The sequence below is a fragment of the Argentina anserina genome, chromosome 4 (assembly GCF_933775445.1).
Source record: "Argentina anserina chromosome 4, drPotAnse1.1, whole genome shotgun sequence".
NCBI classification, from domain to species: domain Eukaryota; kingdom Viridiplantae; phylum Streptophyta; class Magnoliopsida; order Rosales; family Rosaceae; genus Argentina; species Argentina anserina.
In genome coordinates, this window is record NC_065875.1 from 20,793,058 (window position 1) to 20,806,631 (window position 13,574).

General features: G+C 38.2%; 2 protein-coding genes across 2 annotated transcripts; one reads left to right on the forward strand and one right to left on the reverse strand.

The window, feature by feature from the left end:
• Positions 1–352: 352 nt before the first annotated feature.
• On the reverse strand, positions 353–2,575 carry LOC126791394 (uncharacterized protein At3g61260). Its single transcript, XM_050517842.1, has 3 exons — positions 1,471–2,575; positions 1,249–1,330; positions 353–727 (listed from the first exon to the last, which is right to left on the reverse strand). The coding sequence occupies exons 1-3, from the start codon at positions 2,316–2,318 to the stop codon at positions 518–520; spliced, it is 1,140 nt and encodes a 379-aa protein (XP_050373799.1). The 5' UTR covers positions 2,319–2,575; the 3' UTR covers positions 353–517.
• A 3,750-nt stretch (positions 2,576–6,325) lies between these two features.
• On the forward strand, positions 6,326–10,458 carry LOC126790692 (uncharacterized). The gene is given in 12 exon segments (XM_050517025.1): positions 6,326–6,619; positions 7,039–7,121; positions 7,211–7,346; positions 7,565–8,005; positions 8,008–8,051; positions 8,133–8,180; positions 8,357–8,531; positions 8,629–8,741; positions 8,829–8,925; positions 9,038–9,257; positions 9,475–9,628; positions 9,840–10,458. Coding segments are annotated over 12 exon segments (2,151 nt in total). The 5' UTR covers positions 6,326–6,414; the 3' UTR covers positions 10,275–10,458.
• Positions 10,459–13,574: the final 3,116 nt, after the last annotated feature.

Below are 13,574 nucleotides of genomic sequence, written 5' to 3' on the forward strand. Positions count from 1 at the left end.
TTCCTTTTGGTAAGAGTGATGAAACTAAACAGTTCTTGGCAAATCGAAAGAAAATTGTTGAAAGTGAGAAGAACTGTCCGGTAAATTTATCATTTAGAGGTAGGAAGTCATGAGTTCGATTCGCATTAAAATTGTTATAGTTGTACATGAGTTCTTTGTCGATTCCCCATCCAATGCAATTCCAAATCTACTGAGTACTGACTACACACTCATCCATGGAGATGTGACTTACTCCAAATCACAGTATAGAGTTGAAACCACAATGGTGGCGTGTACGAGGACTTATCCTTCCACACAGTAGACTTTGATCAATAGTAGGAGGTAGAGCTCTCCAAAAACAAAAGAAGTGATACTGGTGAAACCGTTAACATATATGATTATAAACTCCAAAGTTGATACACAGATTCACTTACATAATCAGTAATTTGCAGGAAAATAAGGGTAGTTAAAAAATAAAAAATAGAAATAAAACTAGGAGATGTTACATGTACTACAGAATTACAGATAGCTAACAAGTCTACCAGCAAAGTGAAGGCATCTTGCAAGAGAATGAAGAGGGCAAATGACCAGTTCTCCTTATGTAATCTGCCTTTTCTGACGTCTTCAAAGCTTTTTCATTGAGTTTGGCCTCTGCATTAGCCCTCTTTTCTTCGGCTATTCTTCTCGTTGCAGCAAGTTTGTTCGTTAACTTCTCTTGCGCCCGAGCTTTCATTCTCTCAGCCTTCACCTAGAAGCATAACAAAAAAACATTGAGTCAGAAAGCTGCAACAAATTTACACATGCATTTAACATATTCTTCTCAGAAGTCAGATCCAATATATCACACTGTCAAGCCAATGGATTAAAGGCTTGGTCTGAGATCTTTAACTGTATATGACAATCACACTCAGAATATAATTCGACTGTAAACTAGTTCGTCTTTGTTCTGCAAAATAACTTAAAGACTGCATAAACGTGAAACCAATGACAGGACCGACATTGACTTAGATGACTTAGATCTGTGTTTTTCTTCTTTCATGAAAAGAAATATATGCTGACTGATTATATGCACTATGAAGAAGCTTGAACTTCTTAGCTACTATTACTAGCAACCAACATACATGTGCAGCAATTCAAATGAAAATGGGGTCTCAAAATATCAGTATGGGATCCAAGGAAGTAAAACAGATCCAAAATTTTCTGGACTACTAAGTAGCTTCACTTTTTCATCATTTGTTTTAATAGATACTGAATCTGAAGAATGAGTACCTCCATTTTTCTCATTTCCATCTCAGCTTTCCTCTTTTCATGGTTCTCCCAAGCTTGGATCTTTACCTCTTCACGCTTGTACCTACATGTACAACACAAAGAACTTATTAACTGTGCTCCCACTTAATTCCAACATTTGAGTACAAATTACTCTACAAGTACATCACACATAATTAACTGCAAGCAGAGAAAGAAATGGAGATGATTACATCAGTAACTCACCTTGCCATGTATTTAGCGCGTTCTGCCTCATCCCAAGCCATAGCTCTAGTTTCTAGAGGATTTGGCTTTCTAGCTTGATCTGAGTTTTGATTCTCAGGCATACTGTTCTTGCATACATTTGATTCCTCCACATACCTTTTATTGCTTCCACCACTCCCTCTCCCACAAGGAATGCTCTCATGAGTAGTAGTACTACTACTTCTACCATTATCACTAGAAACTTGATACCCCTGCTGGCTACCTTGCATCCCATGCTGACATGCTCTCACCGGAGTCGAAGATCCGGATGATATCGGGCTCCTTGCAGCCGGAGTTGTAGCCCGGAGTGGCGTGCCGGTTCTAGAAGGCTCTTGGCTTGCAATTGGGGTCATTTCAGTTCCCATGTCCCTCAAACATATGGATCTCATTGCAGCAGCTGAAGTTGGGTTCTCCATCACGGGCTTGTTGCTTCTCCAAACCGAGTCATCACAGTCCACCTTCTTCGTCTCCACATCATAATGATTAGCCACTGCAGCACCAGAACCCCCATTTTCTTCTCCATCCTCGCCGCTCGAGTAGTCTTGCTCCTTCTGCGGCACAGGAGCTATGAGCCTCAAGTCATCTGCATTTGAGTTTCTGGGTTTGGTCTTGGACTGTGTCTTGTCCACTCCTCTAGACAACCCCACTAGCCATTTCTGTGCATCATCCCATTTTGATGGTGTTGGTAACTTCCCCAAAGATGTTCTGTGATGATGAGAGGCAGCAGTGGTGGTACTAGTAGTGCGGTTAGCTCCTCCATTTTGTTTGTGAAACTCAAAACTTATAGCATTACTGCCTCCAGAAATCTCCTTATCTTCTATGGATCTCATGGTACTCAAAACCAAACCTCACACCCCTCCTTAAACCAAATGGTCCAAAAATCTATCTTCAAATCTCTAATTGCATATAAATAGATATTGTTTTTGCATACAGCATTGGAGAGAGTGAGAGTGAGAAGCACCTAATAATTTCTTACCCACTAAACAGAGACCCCAGAATGCATGGACAAAATAGTTACATCAAGCAAAAAATTAACTACATCCATCAAAATAGCAAAGAAATTATAATATCTGAGGGACCCAGATAGGGTTTTATCCACAATGCCAAGTACTCAACTCAACTAATCACCAAAGCTCAGAGCTTTAATCTTCAGGAAAGTTGAAATTAAAACTTTGAGGACCCAACATAGGAAAGCATCCAAAACTCAAGTCGACACACAGCTGGAGGTGAATAGAGAAATGGAGACTGATGATGAACAGAAGATGAGTCAAGATGACAGATGGGTTTTTGCAGAGGAAAACCTTGTCCACAGAGAATAATCTACCTCACTCATCACACATGGAATTTAGAGAGTTGCAGAACTTAGAAAATGGAGTCTCAGATCCAGTACAGTGACTCTCACCATTATAATACTCTTGAAAAAGTGACATATATGACTGAACCATGAAGCACCAACACATGAGTAGTAGTAGCAGTAGTGAAAAAAATTATAAAAATCCAAATTTTATTATATTTACATGGGAAATTGTGAAGCTTTATTACTGAAACAAAAAGAACTGCCAGAATACTAGGTGAAGATGTTGAGCTTCACTTTCACCACCGTCACTAAGCAACCGAATCTAGGAGGAAGGGGGCTCTGGCCCCAATAGGGTTTTGGGAGCCAAACGGTAACTAGCTGATCTGGGAGCCATTGGACACGTGGACGGCGGCGATGAGAGGTGGCAGTGTCAGAGTGTGGTTCCAGATGCAGGTGTCGGGTTCGATAATGGAGCAATGGGTTAAAAAAGAAAACAGAGATGGGTCTCTTTCATCTTTCACGTGGTGAGGAGAGGAACAAGCTTCTGGTGAGGTATTAATAAATTTGATATGACGTCATTGATAGGTTAGGTTGGGTCCTGAAGCCACTGAATGCCAGAGACAGTGACACAGTGAATGATAGTACTTCTGGATTAACCTATAGAGGTCTTCATCATCATGGTTAGGATTTGGGGAGGGATCACATGTTGTGCTGGGAATGGATTGGAGTATTTAACCATGTTGGAGGAATAAGTTTCGCAATCTCACTAGACTATCTTAATCTGGGTGTTGGTTTGGTTGGGGGCCAAAGCAATTTGGAGGGATGGGGGACTGGCTAAAGGACCTGGGATTTGGACGGGAAAACCAATTAGAGGGTGATTTGGAGGATGAGGCCTAGCATGTAAGGACAAGGATGGTTGTTAACATATCAATGTATAGGGGTGAAGCCTGGCATATGAATACAAGGAGGGTTTGTGTGATGCCTAGAAGGCTAGAGTATTAGGTTAATCTAAATTGTGTTTTCAATCTTTTGATGTATGGGGAAATATTCAGAGGAAGAAGCATCATGTTTGGTGTATAGCAGAGCAAATTTGTGAGCATTTAAGAGTTTTGATGAGAATGACGTTTGAAATGTTAATGAGTTAAAAGAAATGGGAGTTAAGAAATATTGTGAACAAATAAATATTAACGTTTTCGCGTGGTTATCTGTTTCAGTATGATCTTTGATGCGCAACTATTATTCGAATCTCCCACTACATGTCAAGTAAGATGCAATGTTGTGTTAGAAGAGAGACCGCTTTGGCGATCTTCAACTTTCCAACGTCTAACTCATACTATTTATTTTGTTGACAGAATAATGGTAGATATATATTTATTGCTTAGTAAATGAGGAGAGATGTGTGACCTTTTATAGATAATAAATGAGTGGGGGTATGTCGAGCATTTACTCTTCAGTGTGGGACTAGGTCCCTTAGCTGGTTTTATGGCGCCTATATCGGGCTGCGCATGCACTCGGATTGTGGTGCTCAAGGCCTTGTTCCGCATCTGGGGTTTCTATCTTACTGCTTGCATGATCATCTTCCACTGTGGCGGGTGCTAATTGCTAAACATGTGATTAAGTGAGCTGATTATGGCTGGGCATGAGCCTATGCCAACAGTAAACGACTCTACAATTTTTTTTTATAACCTTGAAGTCTTAAACTACATGCATAAAAGGAACTCTACAATGATGTGATCAAAATTTAACTCGACAAATTTTCTTATGCTAATTTAGACATTCAAACTCTTGTCGATTGGCTTATAATTACGAGTACTTCAAAATTTATGAAATTCTTTACACTAAAGAGCGCCTTTAATAAAGATGTGTGTCTCTCCATTTACAAAGGTTTGATCGACTTGATTATACATTTGAAAATATTATGGCTTAATTGTTAATAAATAACATAAAAATAATTTACATAAATTCTCATGTAAAATGTAAAAATGGTTTACACAGTCATTCATGAGAATCACATTTCACATTGGCATACAAGATGACATTGTATGATGGAGCCATGGTATGATGACATGCTAGGCCCATAACGTCTAGTTAGATCACATTTGTTTTTTTTAAATGCTATCACTCTTAACGGATTTTCGTGTGATTAGAGTAAATATTACAAATAAAAATATGTATGCATTATAAAGTTGTTCACACTGATTGGAACCTATTTATAAATATCTTTTACTTAGTTGAATAATGATGTGACCCACGTCAATAACTCGCACAGACTTTTTAAATATGTGTATTCTGAGCATTAACCCTCCCTCCAAAATGCATGGATAAACATTTTGTAATTGCATCATGCTTAATGGATTTTCCACACTAAGATTTTCACATCTCATTCTACATTGATTTTACATTAAAAGCAGTGTGAAACCTATTTTTGCTAGTAGTGGTTATCTCTTTATATTTAAAAAGAAAACGTACATAAACTTATTGTAACTACATAACAGTAACATATATATATATATATATATATATATTTTATTTCCATAGAAACATAAGAAAAAACTTGAAGATGCTTGTGAAGTTAAATACATACTAACATGAATAACAATTAGTTAATTTTATAGAAATCCTAGTAAGAATACTTTAGTATTATGAATGTCAAGAAATGTGTTTGCTTAAGAAATATTTTTAGATGTCCTTTAAAAAAACAGTTGTAGGTGAATACTCAGTTACATATTTGTATTCATTGAATAATTCTATTTGTTCAATCTGTCGATATGTAAGGGTGAAAACTTACGATGTGTGTTTAAACTTGTCAGCAAATATGTTTGATAACACATTTAAAAGTGATGTGTCAATGTTTCATAGATGATTTTCAGGACTCTGAAATTCTAGGAGCATAATCATCGACCAAGTTGTGCCCTAAAGACAACTGAAAACAATTTCAATCAGAAAATTGTTTTAGCATCAACCGTCTTAGTACTCATCACTTATCAGTGTCACCGCGTAGTCTTGAGTTTGGTAATGAGGAAGTACAAATAGTTCTTCTTGAATTTTAAGGGGTTTCAAAGTCTGATATCCACATATTCTATTATTGTATCGATTGTAATATTAAGTGGGGGAGCATGAAGAAATTATAGATAGCGGAGAGTGTAAGAGAACATTAATGAATATGGATTTCATTATATGTGTAGTTTGTTATATATCTTCTAAGTACCTAACACATTTGGAGACTTGATTATTTCGAATTACAAACACATAAACACTTGGTTACAATCACTTGCATATATCCATCAAAAACTGTTTTATCACTGCTCGGATTATGAGATTTTCTATATTACAATCCAACAACCATTGTTGTTCACTCTAACTCAAGAGGGATATGCTTTTGGTAACATGCTCAGTCAACAGGGTGACCATGTCACGAAACACGACTGAAGTCTGAAGGTACCCATTTATTTCTTTGGTCCACTTCCTAAACCGACCTTGCCGCCAAGCCCAAGCCACACAACCAACAACCAACAACCAACTACTGCTTTCGTGACAATCGCAACTACCACTATGCTTCTTCTCTTTATTCTTTCGTTCTTGTTCTGTTTCCATGATGCTCTAAACTTGGTGTCAGTTTCTGGGTTCTAATGGGGCTTTCAGGGTTGTTCAGGAGGTTTAGCATTCTTTACAAACCCAATGCCAGAATCCAACCATACCCATCTCCCTACATGCCCACAAGAGCTTTATCACACTCCAAGCTTTTCAACAATGGCGACAATTCTGTGCTTCCTGTTCTGATAGTGGGTGCAGGACCTGTGGGTCTTGTTCTTTCTATACTCTTAACGAAGCTAGGTGTGTTCTTGTTCTAACCCAACTCTTTAAGCACTTAATCATTTTCTTTTTATGTTGCAGCTACTTATATTTTACCAGCTTTAAAGATACAATCTTTGCAATGATGTGTTGTTCTTGTTTTCTTTCTCTGAAAGTTTAGTGTGATCAAATTGTTAATAAGGGTAGTGAGTTGGTGTTTCAGAGTGGTATTAGTACTTTGTAATTGGAATTCGTGCTTGTCAGTGTATACGTGTTTTGATTCTGTGATTTTTCGACTTTTTTGTTTGGTTGTTTGGGAAAGAAAGCGCAATTTCATAAAATACGCTAGCTCTCTTTTACTTGATTATGTTGGACTTCTATGATTTAGGATCATTGTTTGATTGTAACGGTTTGTTGTTCATGTAAAGGAGTTAATATATTATGAATCATATTCTTTGTAGGGGTCAAATGCGCTGTTTTGGAGAAAAATGCATGTTTCTCCAGACATCCACAGGCACACTTCATCAACAATCGATCAATGGAGGTTGATTTTACCTAATCTTTTAGAACATAGATTTTATGACTTATTTAAAGGGATTTCAGGCTTCATTTATAACTTGTATATTAGTTTAGGTATTTCGCAAATTAGATGGCTTGGCAGAGGAGATCCAGAGGTCTCAACCACCAGTAGATCTGTGGAGGAAGTTTATATATTGCACTTCGCTCTCTGGTTCCATTCTTGGGTCTGTGGACCATATGCAGCCTCAAGGTGCAACGATCTCTTTACATTTCCACTTTTTCTAAATAGAACTCAGCTTTGAGGTCATACTCATAAAATTCATATTAGACAACAGACCATCATAATTAATCAGGATTTTACAATATAATCATGGAGATGTGTAAGTTTTTTACATTTTTGATTGTTTATAATTAGAGTATATATGGCATATCTGAGCAGCTTCATTCTGGTTTCACTTTATCACCCAGATTTTGAGCAAGTTGTCAGCCCGGTCTCTGTAGCACACTTCTCTCAGTATAAAATAAATGCATTACTACTTAAGCAGCTTGAAAGTCTCAGCTTCAAGTTTTATACACCTGAAGGGTTGAAAGGCCTTGATCATGAAGCCTTTGAGCCAAGACAAATATTGATGGGCCACGAGTGTGTTTCTATCAATGCCAGTGATGATATTGTTTCTGTGACTGCATCTTTTGTCAAGGATGGGAAGCATATGGAGAGGAATATCAGATGCAATATGGTTGTCGGTACAGATGGTGCTGGAAGTACTGTGCGTAAGCTGGCTGGTATAGATATGACAGGTGAAAAAGATTTGCAGAAGCTTGTAAGTGTCCATTTCTTGAGCAGAGACCTTGGAAATTATTTGCTCAGTGAGAAACCTGGCATGCTGTTTTTTATCTTCAACACTGAAGCTACCTCGTTGCACATGATCTCAAGCAAGGGGAATTTGTACTGCAGGTATAGCAGCTTTAAAGATGTTTTGGAGACCCTTATGGTGATACGTAAGAAATTATATCAATTTTTCTCGTCATCTTGCAGATACCATTTTATCCGCCCCAGCAAAACCTTGAAGAGTTCAGTCCCAAGGTATGTTGTATTAGTTGTGGTTGAATCCAACCTTGAAGATTTCAGCAATACCATTTGCTCCATTTGCATGACTGTTCCTGCTAAATCCAAGGCCTTCTTAATGTTTAACACCATAATAAGAACATCTGCTGCCGTTGTGAGTAATTACTCACTTCAAAGGGTTTAACTTGTTATAGACATGTGAGAGGATGATCTTCAAATTGGTAGGTCGAGAGCTTGGAGACGTAAATGTGATTGACATAAAACCTTGGGTGATGCATGCTGAAGTTGCCAAGAAATTTCTGAGTAGTCAAAACCGTATAATACTTGCTGGTGATGCTGCTCACCGATTCCCTCCTGCTGGTGGATTTGGTTAGTAGTTCTCTTTGCATCATATGCAGAAATGTAGGAAACTCTCATTATGTTTGATAATATTTATAGTTTTTGGTATTTCTTGTGATTTACACAGGCATGAATACTGGAATTCAGGATTCTCATAACCTTGCCTGGAAAATAGCTTCTGTAGTAAAGGGTACTGCACCACCTTCAGTACTTGATACTTATGAAACAGAACGTAGGCCGGTACTGGTTTTATCTTCTCCACATTTACTTTAGTTCTATTCTGAACTTATTGTGAAACTTGAGACTCACGTAACATGTCTGTGCCAGATTGCCCTTTTCAATACATCCCTTAGTATCCAAAACTTCAAAGCAGCCATGGCTGTTCCTGGTGCGCTTGGCCTTGATCCAACTATTGCAAATTCAGGTAAATGAATCTGATTTTTTTAAAAATGTACATTCCTATTTATTAGAGAGAATCCCCACATCTAAATGATGCAGCACAATGCAGCTCATACATGATTTTTATTGGTTTGCAGTACATCGACTAATAAATAAGGGAGTTGGTTCCATTTTACCATCTGGAGTTCAGAGCACCATTTTGGATGGTATTTTCACTTTAGGTCGTGCACAGTTGTCTGAAACTCTTTTGAATGAAAACAACCCACTCGGAGCGTTAAGGCTTGCTAATCTGAGATGCATATTTGAAGAAGGAAAGAGTCTTCAGCTTCAGTTCCCAGCAGAGGATCTTGGTTTCAGGTATCACACGTTAATCAATTCCTAGGCCACAGTTCCTTGAGCTTATATAGCTTGACTCGAGATTAATCTGAAATATCGTTTTTTCTGGAACTAGTTTTGATTTATAATCCACTGAATCTGGAACTAAATGAAATCTTTTTGACTATTGGATGATTAATGAAGAACTCATCAAGCACTTTTTTTTAGCATCTGTCTAACTTAAGGCTGTCAAATCTAGGTACCTAGAAGGTGCACTTATTCCTGATCATGATGCTGCACAGGGTGGTCCAGATGAACCTACTGGTCGCCGGAGGGACTATGTTCCTACTGCAGATCCAGGTTCAAGGATTCCTCACATTCATGTGAGGATACTGTCAAATTCATCGAGTGAGGTATGTTGCAATATTTGAATCTAAAACATGTACTACAGAAATGTCGGCCCACTTGGGGATATATTTTTATTTCTTATATTCATCTATGTGGGTTGGTTCTTGTTTCTGCATTAACCAGGAGACATTGTTTTATTCATTCTGCAAATAAATTACTTGAAGAAACTATATTTTGTGCAAAAGTGTCAAACTGCTTAGTGGTATACTTTTGCAGGAAACCATTTCTCTACTGGATCTTATATCTGGAGACAAAGTTGAGTTCCTCCTTATTATAGCACCGATAGAACCATCCTACCATCTTGCTCATGCTGCATTGAAGGTGGCTGAGGAATTCAAGGTTCCTGCAAGGGTGTGCGTGTTGTGGTCTGCTGGAAGTGCTAAAGGAGTTGAGGTACAAAGTAAGGCATCACTAAAACCATGGGAGAATTACGTAGATGTTATGGAAGTTAAGAAGTCATCAAATGATTTTTCATGGTGGGATATCTGTCAAATGACTAATAAAGGAGCCATCCTAGTTCGGCCTGATGAACATGTTGCTTGGTGTCTCAAGGCTGGAGTTGGCGAGGACCCTATGAGGGAAATGAGAAGGGCTTTTACTGCTGCGCTAGGCTTCAAGTCGCAAAAGAGAGACCAAGAAGCTGATCAATGACAGTTTGCAGCATTCGCTAGTTGCACATTTTTCTTTTCATCATTATTGAAAATATGTTTCTTTGTTATAAGGAGTTGTTAGGAAGTGGTCTTGATTTGATCAATCCTCATTATACACCAGTCTTAAGATATTACTTGCTCAGAACTAGAGAAAATGCAGTGGCTCCTGCCTTTAGAAGAGTATGGAAGCCAAAATCAGGTACACTTTTTTTTTTGAGACAATCAAGTACAAAATTGGAACAGTGAAGGGTTTGAAATTATGAGCACAATCTGCCCATGAAATGATGTGAATCATGTGATCAAGCCTCGTTGAGCACCAGTATCTAGATATCACTTGTTAAGAACTTGAGAAGATGCAATGCTCCCTTCTGAAGAAGAGTGTGGAAGCCAAAATTAAGTACAAAAGTCGCACCCTAATTCAAGGAACATTAGATTTAAAGTTACTAGTCAATGGCGCTGCCATGTTCATAAGTTACACCTACTGGCGCTACAAATTGTAGTTAAACTTATTGGCACTGTGATTGTAGGTCTGACTTGTTCGCAATTGTAACGTTGCATCGTTCAAATTGCATTAAAGCATCGTAAGTGGACGAGTCATTCTATATGTGAAAACAGACCTATAAATTGTAACCATCTCTCATATAAATTATTCCACGTTACAAGCTTCATGATCACATCTCAATCGATCTATTTGGTTATTTATTTCTACTTACCTTGAAATTATGTTTGATCTCTCTTAGATACCCGGTCAATATTATCCATACAAAAGATGACCAGGAGAAGGTTATTCCAGGAGTAGTGAAAGAAGTGAAAGAAGCCATGGGAGAGCCTATGAAATATCAATATTTGGCTTCAGCTTTCCTCCGATGGAGAATGAAGCATACGCCGGTCCCCCGTTGCAGTTATGAGTTTCCTCCCACACACCTGACTCATTTTTGTTCCAGTTTCAAGACTAAATCCATAATCAGTTTTGAGTTACAGTGACTAGATGACATTTTGAGGTTTGGGAAACAGGGTAGATTGTATTGTACTGGGAAACGGGGTCGGAAATATGGAAAACCTGCCACCCGAAAGGTCCTCAAAGTGGGGTATATTAATAAGACATATTAGTGGTGTTTTTATTTTCCCCAACGATTAGATGATTGAACGATGCTTATTTCGATATAAATTTAACCACAACTTTTATTCTACGTATATGTTGCATCTAACCGTCAATTTCAACAACTAAGGTCCGCTCCAAATAGCGCCTTCAAAAAAGGACAACGTCTTTACTAATCTAGTACAAAGATTAAGCAACAAAGAGTGATACTTAGGTTTTCAATATAAAAAAATCTCTTTAGACTAACTAATCGTTGGAGTCAAATGTACGTATATCATGGTTGGCCATCTGACGTCGAGAAAAATAAAAAGCACTTTCTCCACACAAATACCATTTAACAGCCGCCCTTCGTATATCTTCCTCCGCGATGAATAAAAGAGGGTAGAAAGGAATCCACGATGTCAGGAATACAACAACTCTGCCCCCTTGAAGTGGGGTCCATCCATAGGGCATATTATTATTTGTTAACATTTAAGCAACGGAAATAAAAATGTTGGCCGCCTAAGAAACACTAAAGTGACGGAAATAAGTATAGTTCGTCGCCTACAAAAAAAAAATACCAGCACTACAAACCTAGATGCTAACGTCACCTCTTACATCATTTATCTTGCTAATAGTATTTGATCAACACATGTAATTGAGATTATTCCAGGGGACAAATATACACAACCCAATTTTGCGATTGCCATTCAAAGTGTTGATAAAACCTTTAGTTCAAAGAAAGAAAGAAACAAACAATATACTGGTTGTTGTGGCTCAAGCTCTCTCGTATATCTTTATTAACAATTCAAGAAGAAGTTTAATTGGAAATGACTTCAAGTCATGGCCAAGATCCAAACAATTAATCTAGAAAATATAAATATGGTAGTTTCATTTTTGTCATGTCTTGAACATTTAGTTATAAATTTTTTTTGTTATATGCAAAATCATAAGAAGTATGAAGGAGAGTATCAAACGGCCATGAACAAGAAGAAGATAAAGAGTACGTAAAGGATCAGTTGCCCCAAGGGCAACACGGTAAACTATTACATCCTCGGCGTGAATTAAGAAAACCAATGCAAAACTTCAAAACCACACCCAATCCTAGTCCAGATATTAGTGGGATTGTGGCAGAAAGAAACAAAAATGACGGTTTTATAAAGCCTTTACAAACCACTCGTCGTGGTAGCTCGGAGCTATTGTAGCACCGAACCATTTCTACCAACAAACAAAATGCCAATTGCCTACCACCCTGGACCTTAGCGGCCTGTTCCAAAACGCCACCTCTACCCACCCCAATCCAGTATGACATAACCAGAAAACATACGATCTAACATTCATACATCCATGAAACCCAAAAATAAGCAGTCCCGTACATAAAACATACATCTATTTGATTCATACATCCATAAAAACATATCGATATCCATATAACCATACAACAAATTAATATGAAACGAGAATCCTGCAAAGATCCATAACCATATGACAAAATATGAAACGAGAACCCTACAAAGATCCATAACCATACATCCAAAACTTTAAACGAAACCTATGTACCAAGATCCATACTTCATCATGAAACGATCAACCTTAGTCAACCTCTCCATCTCCTTGGTTCTCCATGATAGAACGAACGGCAAAATTCATCGCCGGGTTTGTCTCCTCTAGACGTGGTGTTGGGAGTTGTGGGGCTTCGGTGGAGACAAACCCTTCGACTTAGGAACACAAAGCTTATCCCAGGCGAGCCAATGGATCTTCTTCTCTCCCACTGAATCCCCCCACCAGAATTTAGCCATGAGACTATGCATTTCATCACACAAGTGCTTAGGCAACTCAGAACAACTCATGACATAAGTAGGGATGGATTGTAGAACTGCCTTTATCATTACCTCTTTTCCTACCGCGTTGAGGGTCTTTTCCCTCCACCCCTGTGTTCTCTTACGTACCCTCTCTATTGGAAAAGCAAAAGTAGCCAACTTCGAATAACTCAGCTCAATAGGTAATCCCAAATACTTATCATGTTTTTTAACTTTCTGAACATTAAGGAGCCCTGCCAACTCATCCTGTTTTCATCTCGGCACATTCTTGCTGAAACAAATACTACTCTTCTCAAGACTGATATCCTTGAGCACCAAACACTCCCCTTCATCAGCTTTATGAAAGATGAACGAGTCATTAGCAAAGAATAAATGAGAAACTGAAGGGGCGGCCGGACATATC

Bases quoted from the DNA above. Each gene is read 5' to 3' on its own strand.
- LOC126791394 (XM_050517842.1), bottom strand. From the start codon at position 2,318: ATGAGATCCATAGAAGATAAGGAGATTTCTGGAGGCAGTAATGCTATA. The intron at 1,331-1,470 runs GTGAGTTACTGA...TTGTACATGTAG, and splicing joins CGCGCTAAATACATGGCAAG to GTACAAGCGTGAAGAGGTAA. The intron at 728-1,248 runs GTACTCATTCTT...TTATGCTTCTAG, and splicing joins TGGAAATGAGAAAAATGGAG to GTGAAGGCTGAGAGAATGAA.